Source organism: Tursiops truncatus, chromosome 12 (assembly GCF_011762595.2).
Source record: "Tursiops truncatus isolate mTurTru1 chromosome 12, mTurTru1.mat.Y, whole genome shotgun sequence".
Classification (NCBI taxonomy): Eukaryota; Metazoa; Chordata; class Mammalia; order Artiodactyla; family Delphinidae; genus Tursiops; species Tursiops truncatus.
Genome location: NC_047045.1, coordinates 86,694,415 through 86,709,712, shown reverse-complemented (window position 1 = coordinate 86,709,712; position 15,298 = coordinate 86,694,415). Strand labels below are relative to the sequence as shown.

General features: G+C 49.0%; 1 protein-coding gene across 8 annotated transcripts in view; it reads left to right on the top strand.

The window, feature by feature from the left end:
• The window catches only part of RPS6KA2 (ribosomal protein S6 kinase A2), a 296,958-nt gene that overhangs the window by 198,548 nt on the left and 83,112 nt on the right, over positions 1-15,298 (top strand). For 7 of the 8 annotated variants that reach the window (XR_012324984.1, XM_073789826.1, XM_033867965.2 and 4 more), the window contains one exon: positions 9,876-9,992. The exons of the other annotated variant lie outside the window; for it this stretch is intronic. Coding sequence is in view for 6 of the 7 variants with exons in the window: in XM_073789826.1 (XP_073645927.1) it covers positions 9,876-9,992 (117 nt within the window). In the remaining variant the exon portion in view is untranslated. The remainder of the gene's footprint in view (positions 1-9,875; positions 9,993-15,298) is intronic. 8 annotated transcript variants of the gene reach the window in all.

Sequence of the window (15,298 nt, the reverse complement as noted above, 5' to 3'; positions counted from 1 at the left end):
TTCATCCCTCTCAAAAATCAGTTGGGTGTATTTGAATGGGATGGGTTCATGCCCAGGCTCTCTGTTCTGTTCCATTAGTCTGTGTGTCTGTCCTTCCACCAGTATCTCACAGTCTTGATTACTGTAGCTACGTTGTAAGCCTTAACATCAGTAGAGTGATTCCTCCCACTTTATTATTCTTTTTGAAAATTGTTTTTAGGGATTCTAGGTCATTTGCGTTTCCATATAAATTTTTTTTTTAAGAAGATGTTGGGGGTAGGAGTTTATTAATTTATTAATTTATTTTTGCTGTGTTGGGTCTTCGTTTCTGTGTGAGGGCTTTCTCTAGTTGTGGCAAGCGGCGGCCACTCTTCATCGCGGTACGCAGGCCTCTCACTATCGTGGCCTCTCTTCTTGCGGAGCACAGGCTCCAGACGTGGAGGCTCAGTAGTTGTGGCTCACGGGCCTAGTTGCTCCGCGGCATGTGGGATCCTCCCAGACCAGGGCTCGAACCCCTGTCCCCTGCATTAGCAGGCAGATTCTCAACCACTGTGCCACCAGGGAAACCCCTCCATATAAATTTTATTTTTATTTTTTATACATCTTTATTGGAGTATAATTGTTTCACAATGCTGTGTTAGTTTCTGCTGTACAACAAAGTGAATCAGCCATATGCATACATACATCCTATGGAGGTTCCTTAAAAAAACTAAAATAGAACTACCATATGACCCAGCAATCCCACTACTGGGCATATACCCTGAGAAAACCATAATTCAAAAAGACACATGTACCACAGTGTTCATTGCAGCACTATTTACAATAGCCAGGACACAGAAGCAACCTAAGTGTCCATCAACAGATGAACGGATAAAGAAGATGTGGCACATATATACAATGGAATACTACTCAGCCATAGAAAGAAACAAAATTGAGTTACTTGTAGTGAGGTGGATGGACCTAGAGACTGTCATACAGAGTAAGTAAGTCAGAAAGAGAAAAACAAATACTGTATGCTAACACATATATATGGAATCCATATAAATTTCAGAGTCAGCCTATCTGTATCTACAAAAAGCCTTGTTCAGACATTGATGGGAATTGCATTATGCCTACAGATCAGTGTTTGGAGAATTATAGTCTTTACTGAGTCTTCCAATCTGTGGACATGAATGTCCCTTCATTTTTTTACCTCTTCTCTGATTGTTTTCAGTCGCGTTCGGGAATTTTCAGCACACAGATACTGTACGTGTTTTGTTAGTTTTCTCCTAAGTATTTCATTATTCTGGGAGCAACTGTAAATGGTGTAATCACTTTTAATGCCTTTGTAAAATTTCATTTGGTGGATGTCATCATTTACTTAATTCTTCCACTGTTGGCTGGACATTTAAATTGTTTCTCATTTCTTCACTCTTATTTAAAAAAACATTGTAACAAACGGCTTTCATATTCAGATTGTTGATAAAGTCTGAGGAGTGAGATCCCTGGGTCAGGCGGTGTGAACGTGTGTGCCTCTTGGTGACCGTGGAATTGGTGTGTGAATGAAAGCAGGCTTCCCGCTCAGTGCCCACCAGTCTGCCCAGCTGTCCAGTAAGACCAATGGCTTTCTGTTCATAGTGGCATATATTTTTCCAAGGCGTGGACTCGGTGGCTTTCAGATCCTGTCCTGCCTGGTGACTGATGACTCTCCGTCAAAACATAAAGTGCTTTGCAGGGCACAGTCATCGCGTTCCCAAACACATGACCTCATCCTGCACACGTGCCCGCATGTTAAATCGTGCTGCCGTCTTTCCACTCACCCAAGTGGCAGCTTACGATCCTTTTGCAAGTTATTCCCGTTTGCTAAGATGTTACCGGTTTGAATAATTCATCCTTATCTACACCCCACGGATTCTGCTTTGTCCACTCTCATGAGGATCACAGACATGCTTGCTAATGAGAGGGGCACCAACGTCACCTTTTTTTTAAAAATAAATTTATTCATTTATTTTTATTTTTGGCTGCGTTGGGTCTTCATTGCTGCGTGCGGGCTTTCTCTAGTTGCGGCGAGCGGGGGCTACTCTTGGTTGTGGTGCGTGGGCTTCTCATTGTGGTGGCTTCTCTTGTTGCAGAGCACGGGCTTTAGGTGCACAGGCTTCAGTAGTCGTGGCACACGGGACCAGTAGTTGTGGCTCACAGGCTCTAGAGCACAGGCTCAGTAGTTGTGGCGCACGGGCTTAGATGCTCCGCGGCACGTGGGATCTTCCTGGACCAGGACTCGAACCCGTGTCCCCTGCATTGGCAGGCGGATTCTTTGAAGAAGTGATCTCTACTTTGAGGAAGGGCTATAAATATAGACATTCCAGCATAAGACTTTCCCAATCATAGCGATCAGTTTTAGTAACTGTTGCTGTGTGTTTTTTGCACCATTAAAAAAAGCCTGTTACTTTAGCAGTGTTTTCTTTGCAGAAACCAAATGGCCCTTCTCCGCATAAGTGTTGCTTAGAGATGCCCAATCAGTGCCTGCTCACTGGACAGGAGGGTGCAGTGTACTGGTCTGTGGTACCCGAGTCAGGTGTCTTCGGAGGATGTCTGAGTGATTGGATGGATACAGCCCAGAGCTTTTGCTATAGTTTGGTGTTTACCCTTGAGTCACTGTTTATGTCTAGTGTGCCAGTGGGTGCTGGCGGATCTGTACTTTCGTTACAATTTGTACCTTTGGCTTAAATGTTCCCATGCACAAATGTACAGTGATACTCTTCCCAGTAGAGCAAGAAAAACACAAACAATCCACTAGACGTTGAATTTTCACGTTATCTTTGAGAATATTCTTGCCCTTTTGAACATTGCAACCTACCATCTGACGACCAGCTTCGAATGCAAAGAAATTCTTACGGATGGTTCTGGAGGACCTTTGGTTTCATGCCTGAAGAGAAAAATAAGTGAAACCTTTGTAATGATGCTGGTAGATGTTCTCCGCTAGTTACGTGTCCCTATGAGTCTGTCACCTTTTACTAGAGAAGGAGCACGAGCTGACCTCATGGAATAGTGAGAATTGACGTCCAGCTGTCTGTACAGGTAGCTCAGCCCGTTTCTGTTGTGGAGAGAGCACAGTTGTGAGTGGGGAATGCTGGGCCTTCCGTTGACAATAGATACAGAGACTTGGAACAGAAAACAGCCTGGCAGGAGGGACGCGTCCCACGGGCACAGAGTCCCTGACACCAGCTGACTCAGCATGTCCTTACCTCTGTCAGAAACATCACAGTTATCAACAACTCGTTCTGATAGAGATATTTACGGAAATGTTGATGTTGAAAAAAAAATTGGATATCAAGTCAGAAATATGTAAATAATTAAGTCTTGGAGATGATGATATTCAGATAAGTGAAATTTTCCCTTTTCTGGAAAAAACCGTGAAGCTGTCCCAGTCGATCTCACTGGGATGAGACTATAGTTACACTGATAGTGGGTGATCGTCGCGGAGGCTTTTCGTTTGGGAATTTCAAGCCCACGTTGTCAGCTTTTCTCAACTCTCAGCGCAGCCTCTCTCTCTTTCACACCACACATCTCAGATCCGAAGTGACAGTGTTCTGAGTATGTGGACGGATGGGAAACGGTGATAATTGCCTGTTCGGTGCACGGCAGGCAGGCAGCCTGGTATCATTTTATCACCCTCTTTAGTCGGCACTATTTTTAAAGTTGTACTAAAGAATAAAGACTTAGCCCCGTCAGCACACATCCCGCTGCCCCAGGACAGACACTGTCGCCATACAGAGCTGTGTGTTCCGTAAGGAAACTTCTCTGCTTCGGGACCTATAGCGACATACGTTTCCATCCACAGTTTTGAGGCCCTTTGGCGATTCCTCAGTGCCTCTCGACAGCTGCAGATAGCGACTTCCTCATCCGTGTGCAAAGTGACTCTGTACAAAGCACGTCCTTGAAGGTGGCTTTCCAGGTGAGATGGAAATTGTCCATGGCCACATCTAGAACCTGCGCCTGAAACACCACACCCAGGTTCCAGGGCCTCTGTCACTTCACAGCTCATGTTCCACAGAGCGTTGCTTTCTCCGGGGGCTCAAGGATTGATGGAACTTACTGGAACTAACCCACCTGAGGGGCGTCGAGGTGTCAGAACCTGGGAGCCTGCAGCGCGTATGCTGTGGGCGCCTGTGTCCTCCTCTCTCTGTGCAAGGAGGCCCCTGCAGGAACGCGGCTCTGTCTGCCCGTCACCGCTATAATCACAGCTTCCAGGGCGTCCAATTTGCATAGACTGTGATTTATAAAAATACCAGCAGACCGAGAGGCTTTCAGAAGGATGGAAGAGGAGATAATTCGAGGGAAAGACAGGCAACGAGGGCAAAGAAAGACAGAAGCCGTGAGGGGTGGCACTTTAATTTAAAAACAGAGGGAAAAGTCCACCTTGCCTTTAATAACAAAATTAATAAAAGGGAGGTAGAGGGCAAAAGTCTGGACGGGAAAAGGCAGAGAATAAAAATGAGACGTGTCTTGGTTGTTTCTCCTCCCTCTCCTCTGAGTTTCTTCACTTCCCCCTGCTGTGATGTCTGAGTCCCAAGTTCGGCCCAGTTCAGTCCCTGAGGGGCTTCAGAAGCAGCTCAAGGTCTCTTTCTGAAGGCGGACACGCCTGGCTGGTTGTCCCTGTGCGTGAGTTACTGCCGTGACTGCCCTGGGGGCTGGGTCACTTTCTTTGGTAAAAAAAGGGAAAACGCCATTCCAAGATGCATGAGAAAAGAGTGCCCTGCGTGCACTGCACGATCTGTCCCTCGGGGAGTTGCAACATCCAGGCGGGCATTGCACCAGGTGGGTCTGCGGTTCAGGCCCTGGACCACACCCGGTGGACCCCAAGCAGGGGCCACCGCTCCGCGCATCGTCCTTCTCCTGCGTCTCGGAGCCGCTGCCCCCGGCCTCTGGTTTCCTCCAGCATTTTCCTTTCTCGTTCCCTTGCTCCTGTGCCTTCCCGCAGGGTTTTGTTTTTCTTCAGTGGGCCGTCCTTGTTCTGTCTAGAGGCCAGCAAGTGCCCGTAGAGCCAGCTGGAGTCCCACTCTCGTTGGGGGAGTGTCGCCATCCTAAATGCCTTAGCTTATATTTAGCCCTTTGGAAACGGAGTGGAAACTTTCAGTAGAAATAGTTTCCCGAGGAACCGATTGGACCAGTGCAGCTGGTCCTGTAATTTCATCTCACATTTGCTCACGCCAGCGGGAGCAGACACATTGGCGGAGACGTGTGAAGGGCAATTTAAAGAGCAGAGAAGAGTCTGCAGTGCATGAGCCACTGCGTCTCAGAAGCTTCCTCGGGCGGGTGGGAGAGGAAGCCGCGCTGCCCGGAGCCTGCATCCCGTCCGGGCCCCGGGAGGTCGGGATCCGCTTGCGGCTCGGCCCCTGGGTTCCCTTGGAGAAGCCACCGGACCTGCCTAGAAGGAGGAGGTTCCTTCTGGCTCTGAGTCTGAGGCTCACGCCTGGTCCTTCTACCTTGTGTTATAGCGTGTGCACAGCCGTCTCCTCGGGGGTCTTTGTAGTGAACGGCCTGTGTCGTTGATTCTGGACGCTTTACTGGGGGTGGGGTGCGCCTCCCCGAGGGACTTTTCAAGGGTCCCCTGTCTTCACTCCCTGGAAGAGACAGATGAGCCACTTGGTGACTTCTCTCCACTTTCAAAGCATTTCTGAACTTTGTTCCTAGCAGTACGGTGGGCTAGGTGTGGTGAGCTCTCTGTCTAAAAACAATTGAAAGTATGGATAAAATATCTCTTTGAAACAGTTAAATGCATTGATGAGCTGGGAAGTGGTAGGAAGTACTCAGAGGCCAGGCCCCAGGTCAGAGCAGCTGACAGGGCAGAGGGCCAGCGACAAATGCCAGGTTTGCCCCGTAGCCCTCTCCCCTGCCCACGTGGAACGGAGGCCCCGGGAGGCTCCCGGCCCCCGAGGTCTCCCCGACTACACACGCACACTCAGGACCTCACCGGGGATGAGCCTCACGTCTGGAGTTCTGGGGGCAGGTCCAGACCTGAGAGCTGTCGGTGTTCAGACGGTAACACAAAGCCCCCGAGACAGGACTAGGTCCCGAGGGGGTGATGACGGGGAAGAAGAGCCGGGGTCCAGGGGATGTTGGGAGACAGGGAGATAAGGAGACGGGAGAGAGGGGGTGTCGGGAGACCCGGGGGGCGTGATGTCCCGGAATCCAAGTGAGGGAAGCGTTTCGAGGAAGATGGGGTGATGGATGGTGCCCAGTGCGCGGACTCTGAGGTCTGACCCCTGGGTTGAGCCCCGTGGAGGGTTTTAATGACTTGATGAGGTGAAGAGAATGGGTGGCAGTGGGTGTGAGAGAGGAGAGGAGGGAGGTGGGGCAGCGAGTGTGGAAATCCCTTCAAAGAGCTGGTGGGCGGCGGTGGGACCACGCAGTCTGTGTTTCCTGAGAAGCATGCGGACAGGACAGCCTGTTGGTGTGCTGCAGGGAACCACCCTGCAGGACGGGGAGTGGGGCTCGAGGTGAAGCCCCGTCCTTCGCAGAGATTCCAGGCTCCGTATTCCCGCCCCGGGCCTGGAATCTGCATTTTTAACGAGTTCCCTGGTGGTTCTGATGCAGGGGCACCACGGCCACAGCCTCTGGAACAAGATGTCATTCCCTGGCGAGGACGTCCTGTTTTGGGGTCTAGAAGAGGGAGCCGTGGTGCCCTGATGGGAGATGCCTCGAGATGTCGGCCTCTGCTGACCTGAGCTCCCGGTGGGACCCCGGAAAGCCAGGCTGCAGTTCTCCAGCCACCGCTGCGTTAACAGTGCCCGGGGTGGGACGGAGTTAGCCTGGCAGGACTTGCTCAAAGAGAGTCAGAGTTTCGGTGATTTCCTTGTTCTTTTCTGCACTTTCACGAGTCACCTGTTCAATAACTTATTCTTTGCTCTTTCTGAGAAGTGATATTCTGCATGCAGATCAGTGATTTCTAGAATGACCTTGTCCCCCTTTTTTGGAGACAAAGCTAACACTTGCCTGATTCTTATTTTCTACGTCTTTGTCATTAATATTTCACAACTTGTTTTTTTAAACCTCTTTATGGGAGTATAATTGCTTTACAATGGTGTGTTAGTTTCTGCTGTATAACAAAGTGAATCAGCTATACACATACATATATCCCCATATCCCCTCCTTCTTGTGTCTCCCTCCCTCCCTCCCTATCCCACCCCTCTAGGTGGTCACAAAGCACCGAGCTGATCTCCCTGTGCTATGCGGCTGCTTCCCACTAGCTATCTATTTTACGTTTGGTAGTGTATGTATGTCCATGCCACTCTCTCGCTTTGTCCCAGCTTACCCTTCCCCCTCCCCGTGTCTTCAAGTCCATTCTCTACGTCTGCATCTTTATTCCTGTCCTGCCCCTAGGTTCATTAGAACCTCTTTTTTTTTTTAGATTCCATATATATGTGTTAGCATACGGTATTTGTTTTTCTCTTTCTGACTTACTTCACTCGGCATGACAGACTCTAGGTCCATCCACCTCACTACAAATAACTCAATTTCGTTTCTTTTTATGGCTGAGTAGTATTCCATTGTATGTATGTGCCACATCTTCTTTATCCATTCATCTGTCGATGGACACTTAGGTTGCTTCCATGTCCTGGCTATTGTAAATAGAGCTGCAGTGAACATTGAATATTTCACAACTTTTAATCTGCGTTTACTTTTCATAAATATTCTCCCTTTAATGACATGAAAAGCGGATGATTCAGAACAGAGGAAATTACCTTCCAGGGTGACTTCGGTGTGGGCAGAGCACGGAGGGCACCGTGACGGGTCCCCTCCGGCCGTTTCCATCACTGCCCCTGTGTCTCTAATACCTGCACAGGAATTTCCTCCATCTGTCAGAATTTCAACAGGGAGTCTAAAATTCACTGTCGTAAATTATTTTGTCCTATGTTGGTGTCATTTCTCTAGTTTTTCTCTCTCGCATTAGAACATTTTTGAAATCCTTGCTTACAGAGCAAGGGCCTGACCATGACACCAGGTTCTCCCACAGATTTCTCAAGTTATTTAAAAAAATACTCTTTCATAGGAGTTATGCTACAAACCAAATTTTTAGTGCTATATGTAGAGGGAACAGACTTTATTTTCTTAAGGGAATGGCATTGAAATCCACATAGAATTCTAGAAAAAATGACCTGCCTCATAAAAGGGAAAAGCATTTATTTCAAAATGAAGCACAGACACTGTTTTATATCTGGTTGCCCTTTAAGGCAATAGTCACAAAATGATTCAGAAGATATCACTGTCCAGTCTGGAAACAGTTAGAAGCAGACAAGCCCGGGCACGTTCCCCGTGCTCCCATCTGGGTGTTTCCTGTGCACACAGCAATCAGCGTTGGATTCCAGACCTTTTCTCTTTTTTTTCTTTCTTTCTTTCTTTTTTTTTAATTCTTGGGAAAGAGGAAAACAAAATATCTCAAGCAAGTTCAAGCCAAAATGTCACTATGAGTGCAGAACTCTAAAATCTAAAATGTGAAACGCTTGGTTCCTTTTTCTGTGGGTAGTTGAGAGTCTTTGCTGTTCAAGACCTTACTGACTTTAAATGGGGCATTAACTGCGCCGCAGCGTTATCAGGGAGCAGCCTGAGGTTTTAACGCCCGTCCCGAGGAGGGGGTTAGGTATGTGCTTTGAGTGCGTTTGCTGTAAATACTTGGACAGCAAGAATCTGCACAAAGTGAAACGTTAAGAGAGATCTGCTTCCTAAGCCTTTGAGTCGAAATGTTCGGGCAGTGGTGACTCAGGAAGGTGAATGCTGACGTGTTGGTGGGATGCGCTGGGCTGGGGAGACCCGATGGCCTGGGTGCTGGGCTGCTTGTTCACAGGAGGGGTGACGCGGGGCCCTGGGCGGGAATCCTGGGGTCCGGGGCACGGACCCCTCCGGGGATGCTGCACTGCAGGAGCTGGGTCACCTGCCTGCCGAGGGGGTCACAGCAGGTCGAGTGACCTCATGCACCTCCCCACGGAAAAACACCTACTTTACAGTTTTTCCGTGTCGAATAGCTGGTGGTGGATAGGTGGCATAGCCCCTTACAGGGGAAGCAGTATGTCTCTGGGGACAGGTAGTTCTCTGGTGAGAATTTGTAGTGATTTCTGCCAGTGTTTTAATTTAAAGATCAAGGCCTTTTTTTCCCTACTGGGAAGGCTTCTGGACTGGCAGAAAATCCTATCTGACTGCATTCTCTGAAATATACGCTCTGGGATGGCAATGAATCATGCTTCGCATTAGCTCTGGCAAAAATATAAGGGAGAGTAGAATTATAAGAAGGAGGAGAAAAAGAACTGCATTCACAGATTACTTCTGCCTGTAGATCCCTATTGGTGACTTTTTTTTTTTTTTTTTTGCGGTAGGCGGGCCTCTCACTGCCGCGGCCTCTCCCGTTGCGGAGCACAGGCTCCAGACGCACAGGCTCAGCGGCCATGGCTCACGGGCCCAGCCGCTCCGCGGCATGTGGGATCTTCCCGGACCGGGGCACGAACCCGTGTCCCCTGCATCTGCAGGCGGACTCCCAACCACTGTGCCACCAGGGAAGCCCCTGATAACCTTTTTGACCACAGCAGTGTAGACGTTAAGACAGATTCTCAGAGGTTCGTTTTCTTCCATGGTTCCCGCATTCCTCCCTGTCCAAAATTTTGCCCAAACTGTTAAGAAGCAGAATGGATTTCACTGAGATATTGGTAAGACCACGTGACACAACTCCACGGGGAAAGGAAGCAGTTACAGGCTCATGAGCGGAATCCTTGGTGTAAAAAGCAGGTTGACTTTGTGAAGCTCTGTGGTGTCACCGCTTTAAGCTCCTATCCTGAAAATCCATACCGTACCCGACTTGTTGTACCTTCAGAGGATGAATCCAGAGGAACCCCTTGATTTGTATTGTTGTCATTTTTCTCTTGCAGGAAGAGGGCATCGTGAAGGAGATTGACATCAGTCATCATGTGAAAGCAGGCTTTGAAAAGGCCGACCCTTCCCAGTTTGAACTGTTAAAAGTTTTGGGACAAGGGTCCTATGGAAAGGTAAGTTAGGTCCATGGTTCCCTCCAAGTGGGTCGCATTCCACTGGGGCTTGTCCCGCACGTCAGGGCGAAGCACTTGAACGTCTGGTGAAGGAGACGGCAGAGGTGCCTCCTGAGCCCAAGGGAGAGGCGGCCCCAAGCTGAGGGAATGAGAAGTACAGGCAGCGCCCACATGGTGGGCCCCGTGGTGGCTGGAGCTGGGGCCTCGGTTTGCCTGAAGCCCGTGACCATGGAGCTGAGCTTAGGGACACCACACACCTTCCCTCTCCTGTAGCTTCCGTGGGCCTTTAGCGTATCACCGTGCTGGCTAGGGTCCTTGAACTTGAGCCGTGCATCTTCTTAGAAGTGCATACCCCACAAGTATTTCTCAAAAAGAAGGAAAAAGTAGGAGAACAAGGAAGAAAGGAACAGAGAAGGCGGCGCCCTTCGGGACCGGTTCATATGACCGTCCCCAAGGAGTCAAGGAGGCTGGGACTGCAGGCTGGCTCCCCCCACCCTCCGTGTAAACTGTGCAGATACTCTGCCTGTCCAAGCCTCAGTTCCCCCATCTAGGAAAGGGACATCATGTGAACTACTTTCTATAATTATTCTATGGATTAAATAAGACATGACTCCTAGCCATCTAGCAATCGTCTACGATGAATCTGCGCACTAGAATTTTTCGTTTCCTTTCTTTTTCACCTTCAAGTTAAAATGAAAACTGATTTCTCTCAGGAAATGAGAAACAGTTGTCTCTTTATATAGGGCCACATCCACATACGGCACGATGTCAACACATCTTTCACGAGGATAAGTGAGTTATTCCAGGGCAGTGCTAATATCTCTACGTCCTTGGTGTAACTGTTAGAAATTATACAGACTTACAATTTCTAGAACGTGAGGGCCTGAGGCAAACCATGAAGCCAACCTTTCCTAGAGTTTAAGCAGAACAGAGTCCTGGCTTTTTAAAGTAACTATTTTTGTATATGTGGTATGTGGACATTCACCAAATTTCCCCAGTCTTCATGGGACTTTGTGCCGAGATGAAGTCCAGCGCATGTCGGTTTCACGTAGGATTAATAGTTTGTTAGTGATGTTCTAGATAATCTCTTACAGACCACGAAAATTCGATTGTTTGTGAAACCTCTCTTTTGCCATGCTTAAAAGGTAGAATGTTTTTTTATTTTATTTTTTCTTTTCCACACAATGTGGTATGGAACACGTGTTTATACTAATGTACCTACAGACACGTTCGTTTGAACCATATGAAATTACCAGCGTTCAAAACGTTGTGGCCTCCAAAAATGGCTATTTCATATGGCTTATAAGGCATTTATGAAAGTAGGGAAATGAAGATTTCAGGCTCTCAGGGTAAAAAGCTGTTACTAAAACATAGTGACATAGGAGCACCTATTTATGTGGTAATGGACTGTCTTCCCATTAATTAGAAATGTTGGAAAAAGAAGAAGCGGCATAAGTCTTTCTCTAAGAACCATGACGTGGAAATAGGGACGAGCAAGGTGCCCCTTGCTCCCTTTCAGAGACGCTGCCCACGAGTTGTTTCTTGAGGACACACAGGACCAGTGCAGCTGAATCACCTCTGTCCCCAGTGATGGAGATGGGGACCCACCTCGCAGGCGGGGCCCAGGGTTGCTGGGTGGGCACTGGCTGATGCCCTGGCCTATTTCAGGACCCTGATTTCACTGAGCGCCCTCCCGCCAGGGTGTCTGGAAGCAGCAGAGATGGAAAATGCCTTCTGAGCTCAAGGAAAATGGATCTGAGCCTGTCCGTGCAAAACTCGACTGAACAAAAGCTACGTTGACGATGCCCTGCTCAGAGATCTGGGCGTTAAAAATGAAAGGAGAAAAGAATTTTTCCAATTCCCTGCAAAGTTTGAATTTCAATTTTGATTAAAAAAAAAAAAATTCTTTGGGAAACCAGCGAAATCCTGGTGTTGGGCGGAATCCCCTTGGAATGATAAGCTTCGTAACACTCCACACTTTTCCTTCCCAGCCATCATTGTATGAGGCATAAAAAAGTAAAGTTTAAAAGATTAATATCTTCTGATATTAATAAATAAAGAGATAAATTAAGAGATTAAAATTAAAATAAGTAAGTGAAGAGAAATAAAAGGAAGAGGCAGTTGGCAACGCCTACAGATGTTTAACCTCCATTAACTACTGACTCACGAGCTCAACCACTGCCTGTGTGTTGGGCCTGGTCACCGGATCAGGACCGTGGCGGACACTGGAGGTGAGGTACAGGGTTCCCGGTGGACGAGGCTGCTGTGCCGACCCAGCAGGGCTCTGGAAAGCTCCACCCAGAGGTCCCCTGGGAACGGTGGGCACTAGAGAACCACGATGACAAATCTTATGTGTCCACACAGCAGTGTTTGTTATGAATGTTTTATAAAAGCCGAACTAACGACAAGAGGGGGCAATCCATATCCGCCCATATTATTTTATTCTTCATCTCTAAATGGAAATCACATGTCCTTATGCAGGAGTATCTTCCTTTTGCTCTCGGTAAGAGAGAAGAAGGGCACGACTACGTGTTTGCATCCTGCAGGAAGCTCCTGTTACACAGACGTCTCTTGCAGAGACTCCAGAGAGTAGGGAGCTGGCGTGAACCTGGGCTCCGGGCTCGCATTCGCCCCCCACCGGGTCCCTGTGTTCTTTCTGTCACCCCTTCAGTGACTGCAGCCGTTGGAGACGCGGAAATGGATAAAACGCCACCAAGACCTCCTCGCTCGTGCCTGCTGCTGGGAATCCCCCAAGTGACTGTCCTCCACCCGCACCCTTCACCCCCCTTCCTCAGCCCCCGCTCTCCCCTCGTGCAGCCGGAAGATCGTTGCTGGAAAGGAGCAGCGCTCAACCCCAAGGGGGGCCCCGGCTTCGGGTTAGGGTCTGTCACAGGGATGTTTGAGGCCGGCGGCCTCAGGACTGTCCCCAGACGGGACCCCACAAGGGGCAGCGTGCACTGCCATCCCCACGCTCCGCCCTGCAGAGCCCAGGGAGCCAAGTAGCCCGTTTCCCGAAGGAATTTGCTGGGAATGATGGGGACGGTTTCTGGCCATTAGTAATTTGGTCAGACCATGATTATTTCAGTGATGGCCGGAGAGCAGGGGGTCGGTAGTGCTTGGGAGCAGAGGAAGACAGTATCCTTATCGGTCAAGCAGGCGGTGGGAAGGCAGTGAAACACGCTGAGGAACGGGGCAGAGGGTGTCCGAGTGTTAAAATGCGTGGCGCCGCCCACATGCTCCCCGAGACCTTCACGGAAGGTGGAACCAACGCCTTTGCCCCGCCCCCGGCTCGTCTCCCGCCCCTCGGTCTCCCCAGGCAGATAAGGACCGGACTGTGATCCCGCGTTCTGAGGTGGGATCAAACCCCGATGAGAAACGTCCTTGCTCCCCCGTGACTATCTGTAAATGTCTTCCTCTGGGGGGAAGGTTGGTACCCTGGCGTCCTCTGGAAGCGCATGGCCGCCATGCACTTGAGTCGTGCGCTGGGAGGACACTGCAGACCAGTTGCCAGGCTCGTGTGTTGAGGGGACGCTGCAGACCAGTTGCCAGGCTCGTGTGTTGAGGGGACGCTGCAGACCAGCTGCCAGGCTCGTGTGTTGAGGGGACGCTGCAGACCAGTTGCCAGGTTCCAGTTCTGAGACAGAGTTGAAAATCTCGCTCAGAGAATGAGGTAGTGATTGGGCTGATCGCGGTAATACACGGAGACTAGGGCAGCTTCGGGTGACACGCATCTGTCGCCACGTGTGCTCACGGAAGGGCTTTGCAGAGTCCCGGCTGAGCTGCTGAAGAAGCAGCTCTAAAAATAAAACGCGGGAGCACGTGAAAAGTCCCCGGGGTTAAGTGTCAGAGATTCGGCATCTGTCTTTGCTGAAATGGTCCGGTCGTTTGGGAACTTATCTCACTACATTAGCATGTGTTCCTGAATCACATAAGGATGAAGAGGCGAGAGGTGCGGGATGCCTCGGACGGGAGGGCTCTCCCCGGGCAGACAGAGACAAGCTCTTCACTCGTATTAAATCCACTTTTAAGTCAATTGTTACCGTATTTTTGTTGTTTCTCTCGAAATGCGTTTGTCTCCTGTTGGGTGCTCTGCTTGCTGTAGGGCGTTTCTTGCAGGACCTGGCGTGTGGCAGGAGCCTGACAAATATTGGTAGTGTGGAGGTTTTTTTCCTGTTCTTTTGAAAATCAAAGTAGAACTCCTTTTTAAAACAGATGAATATAGATAGCCATTATTATCCATCATCTCATTTTTATTAATAAAACCTGAGTTGCAATAAAAGAAAACAGGTTCATGAGAAGCGATCCATGCAATATTTGCATCCTTGAAACTAAACCATCATGGTCAGATGCCATGTGAGCACGGCCTTCCGTGTGGACTTGAGTGGACAGTCTTCCCTATTTCTGAATCCACGCATGTACCTCATATACATATTCATGTGTGAGTTCCTACGGACCCCCCTTATATTGTGGGGAAGAGGCGGAGAAAGGAATGAAAAGGGGGACAGAGAAGACCGACTCTGGGTATTCCAAAGGCTCGACCTTCTGAACGCACATCCTGCATATACCTGTCCTCATTTTTCTCCGTTGTCCCCTCGTTTTGAAAGAGGGGTTTTACTCTCGTCACTAGCGTTCCCTCGTCTTGGGGCTAATGAGTCGTCTTCACTGCAGTACGGTGGGTAGATCACTCTGTCCCGCAGCCCCTGTGGCTTTGAACGCGATCCGTGGCGACTGCATGCGGTGCAGCTGCAAGCACACACGCGGCAGCACCTGTGCCTCTGGACACACATGTCGTCTGCACCCGCGTCTCTGTCATGAGAGCAGAGTTTTGCATCTATTGGTAAATACCGTTAGGAAAAGCAAATACTGTTGTTTCGTCTGCGTGGAAGGTGTTCTGTTCGTAACGGATACCCCAGGTTGGTTGGTTGGTTTTTTTACTAATTTTGTTCAACAACTATGAATGTGTCTTTTAAGCTCAGCCTCCCAAACAGTTGTCTTTTCCTCCACGATACACGTCACAATGTATCCCAGCAGATGTTGTGTCCACATGAGATTATGTAAGAGCCATTTAGAAACCAGCTCCAGCTGTAAACTTAAGCTACTCAAAGCTGAAATTTGGGTGAAGAAAGCTCAAAATAAGAGAGCCCAGCTCATCTTGAGAGTCAGGTGTCCTGTGTGGTTGGCAGTGACTCTCAGGGTGGCCTTCGCCCTGGGGATTTACAGGGCATATTTACAATAAACCAAATGACCTCCCTGAAAACTTCTGAATAGTGTTTGTTTTTCTAAACAACTGGTCTTTTTTTCAAAGG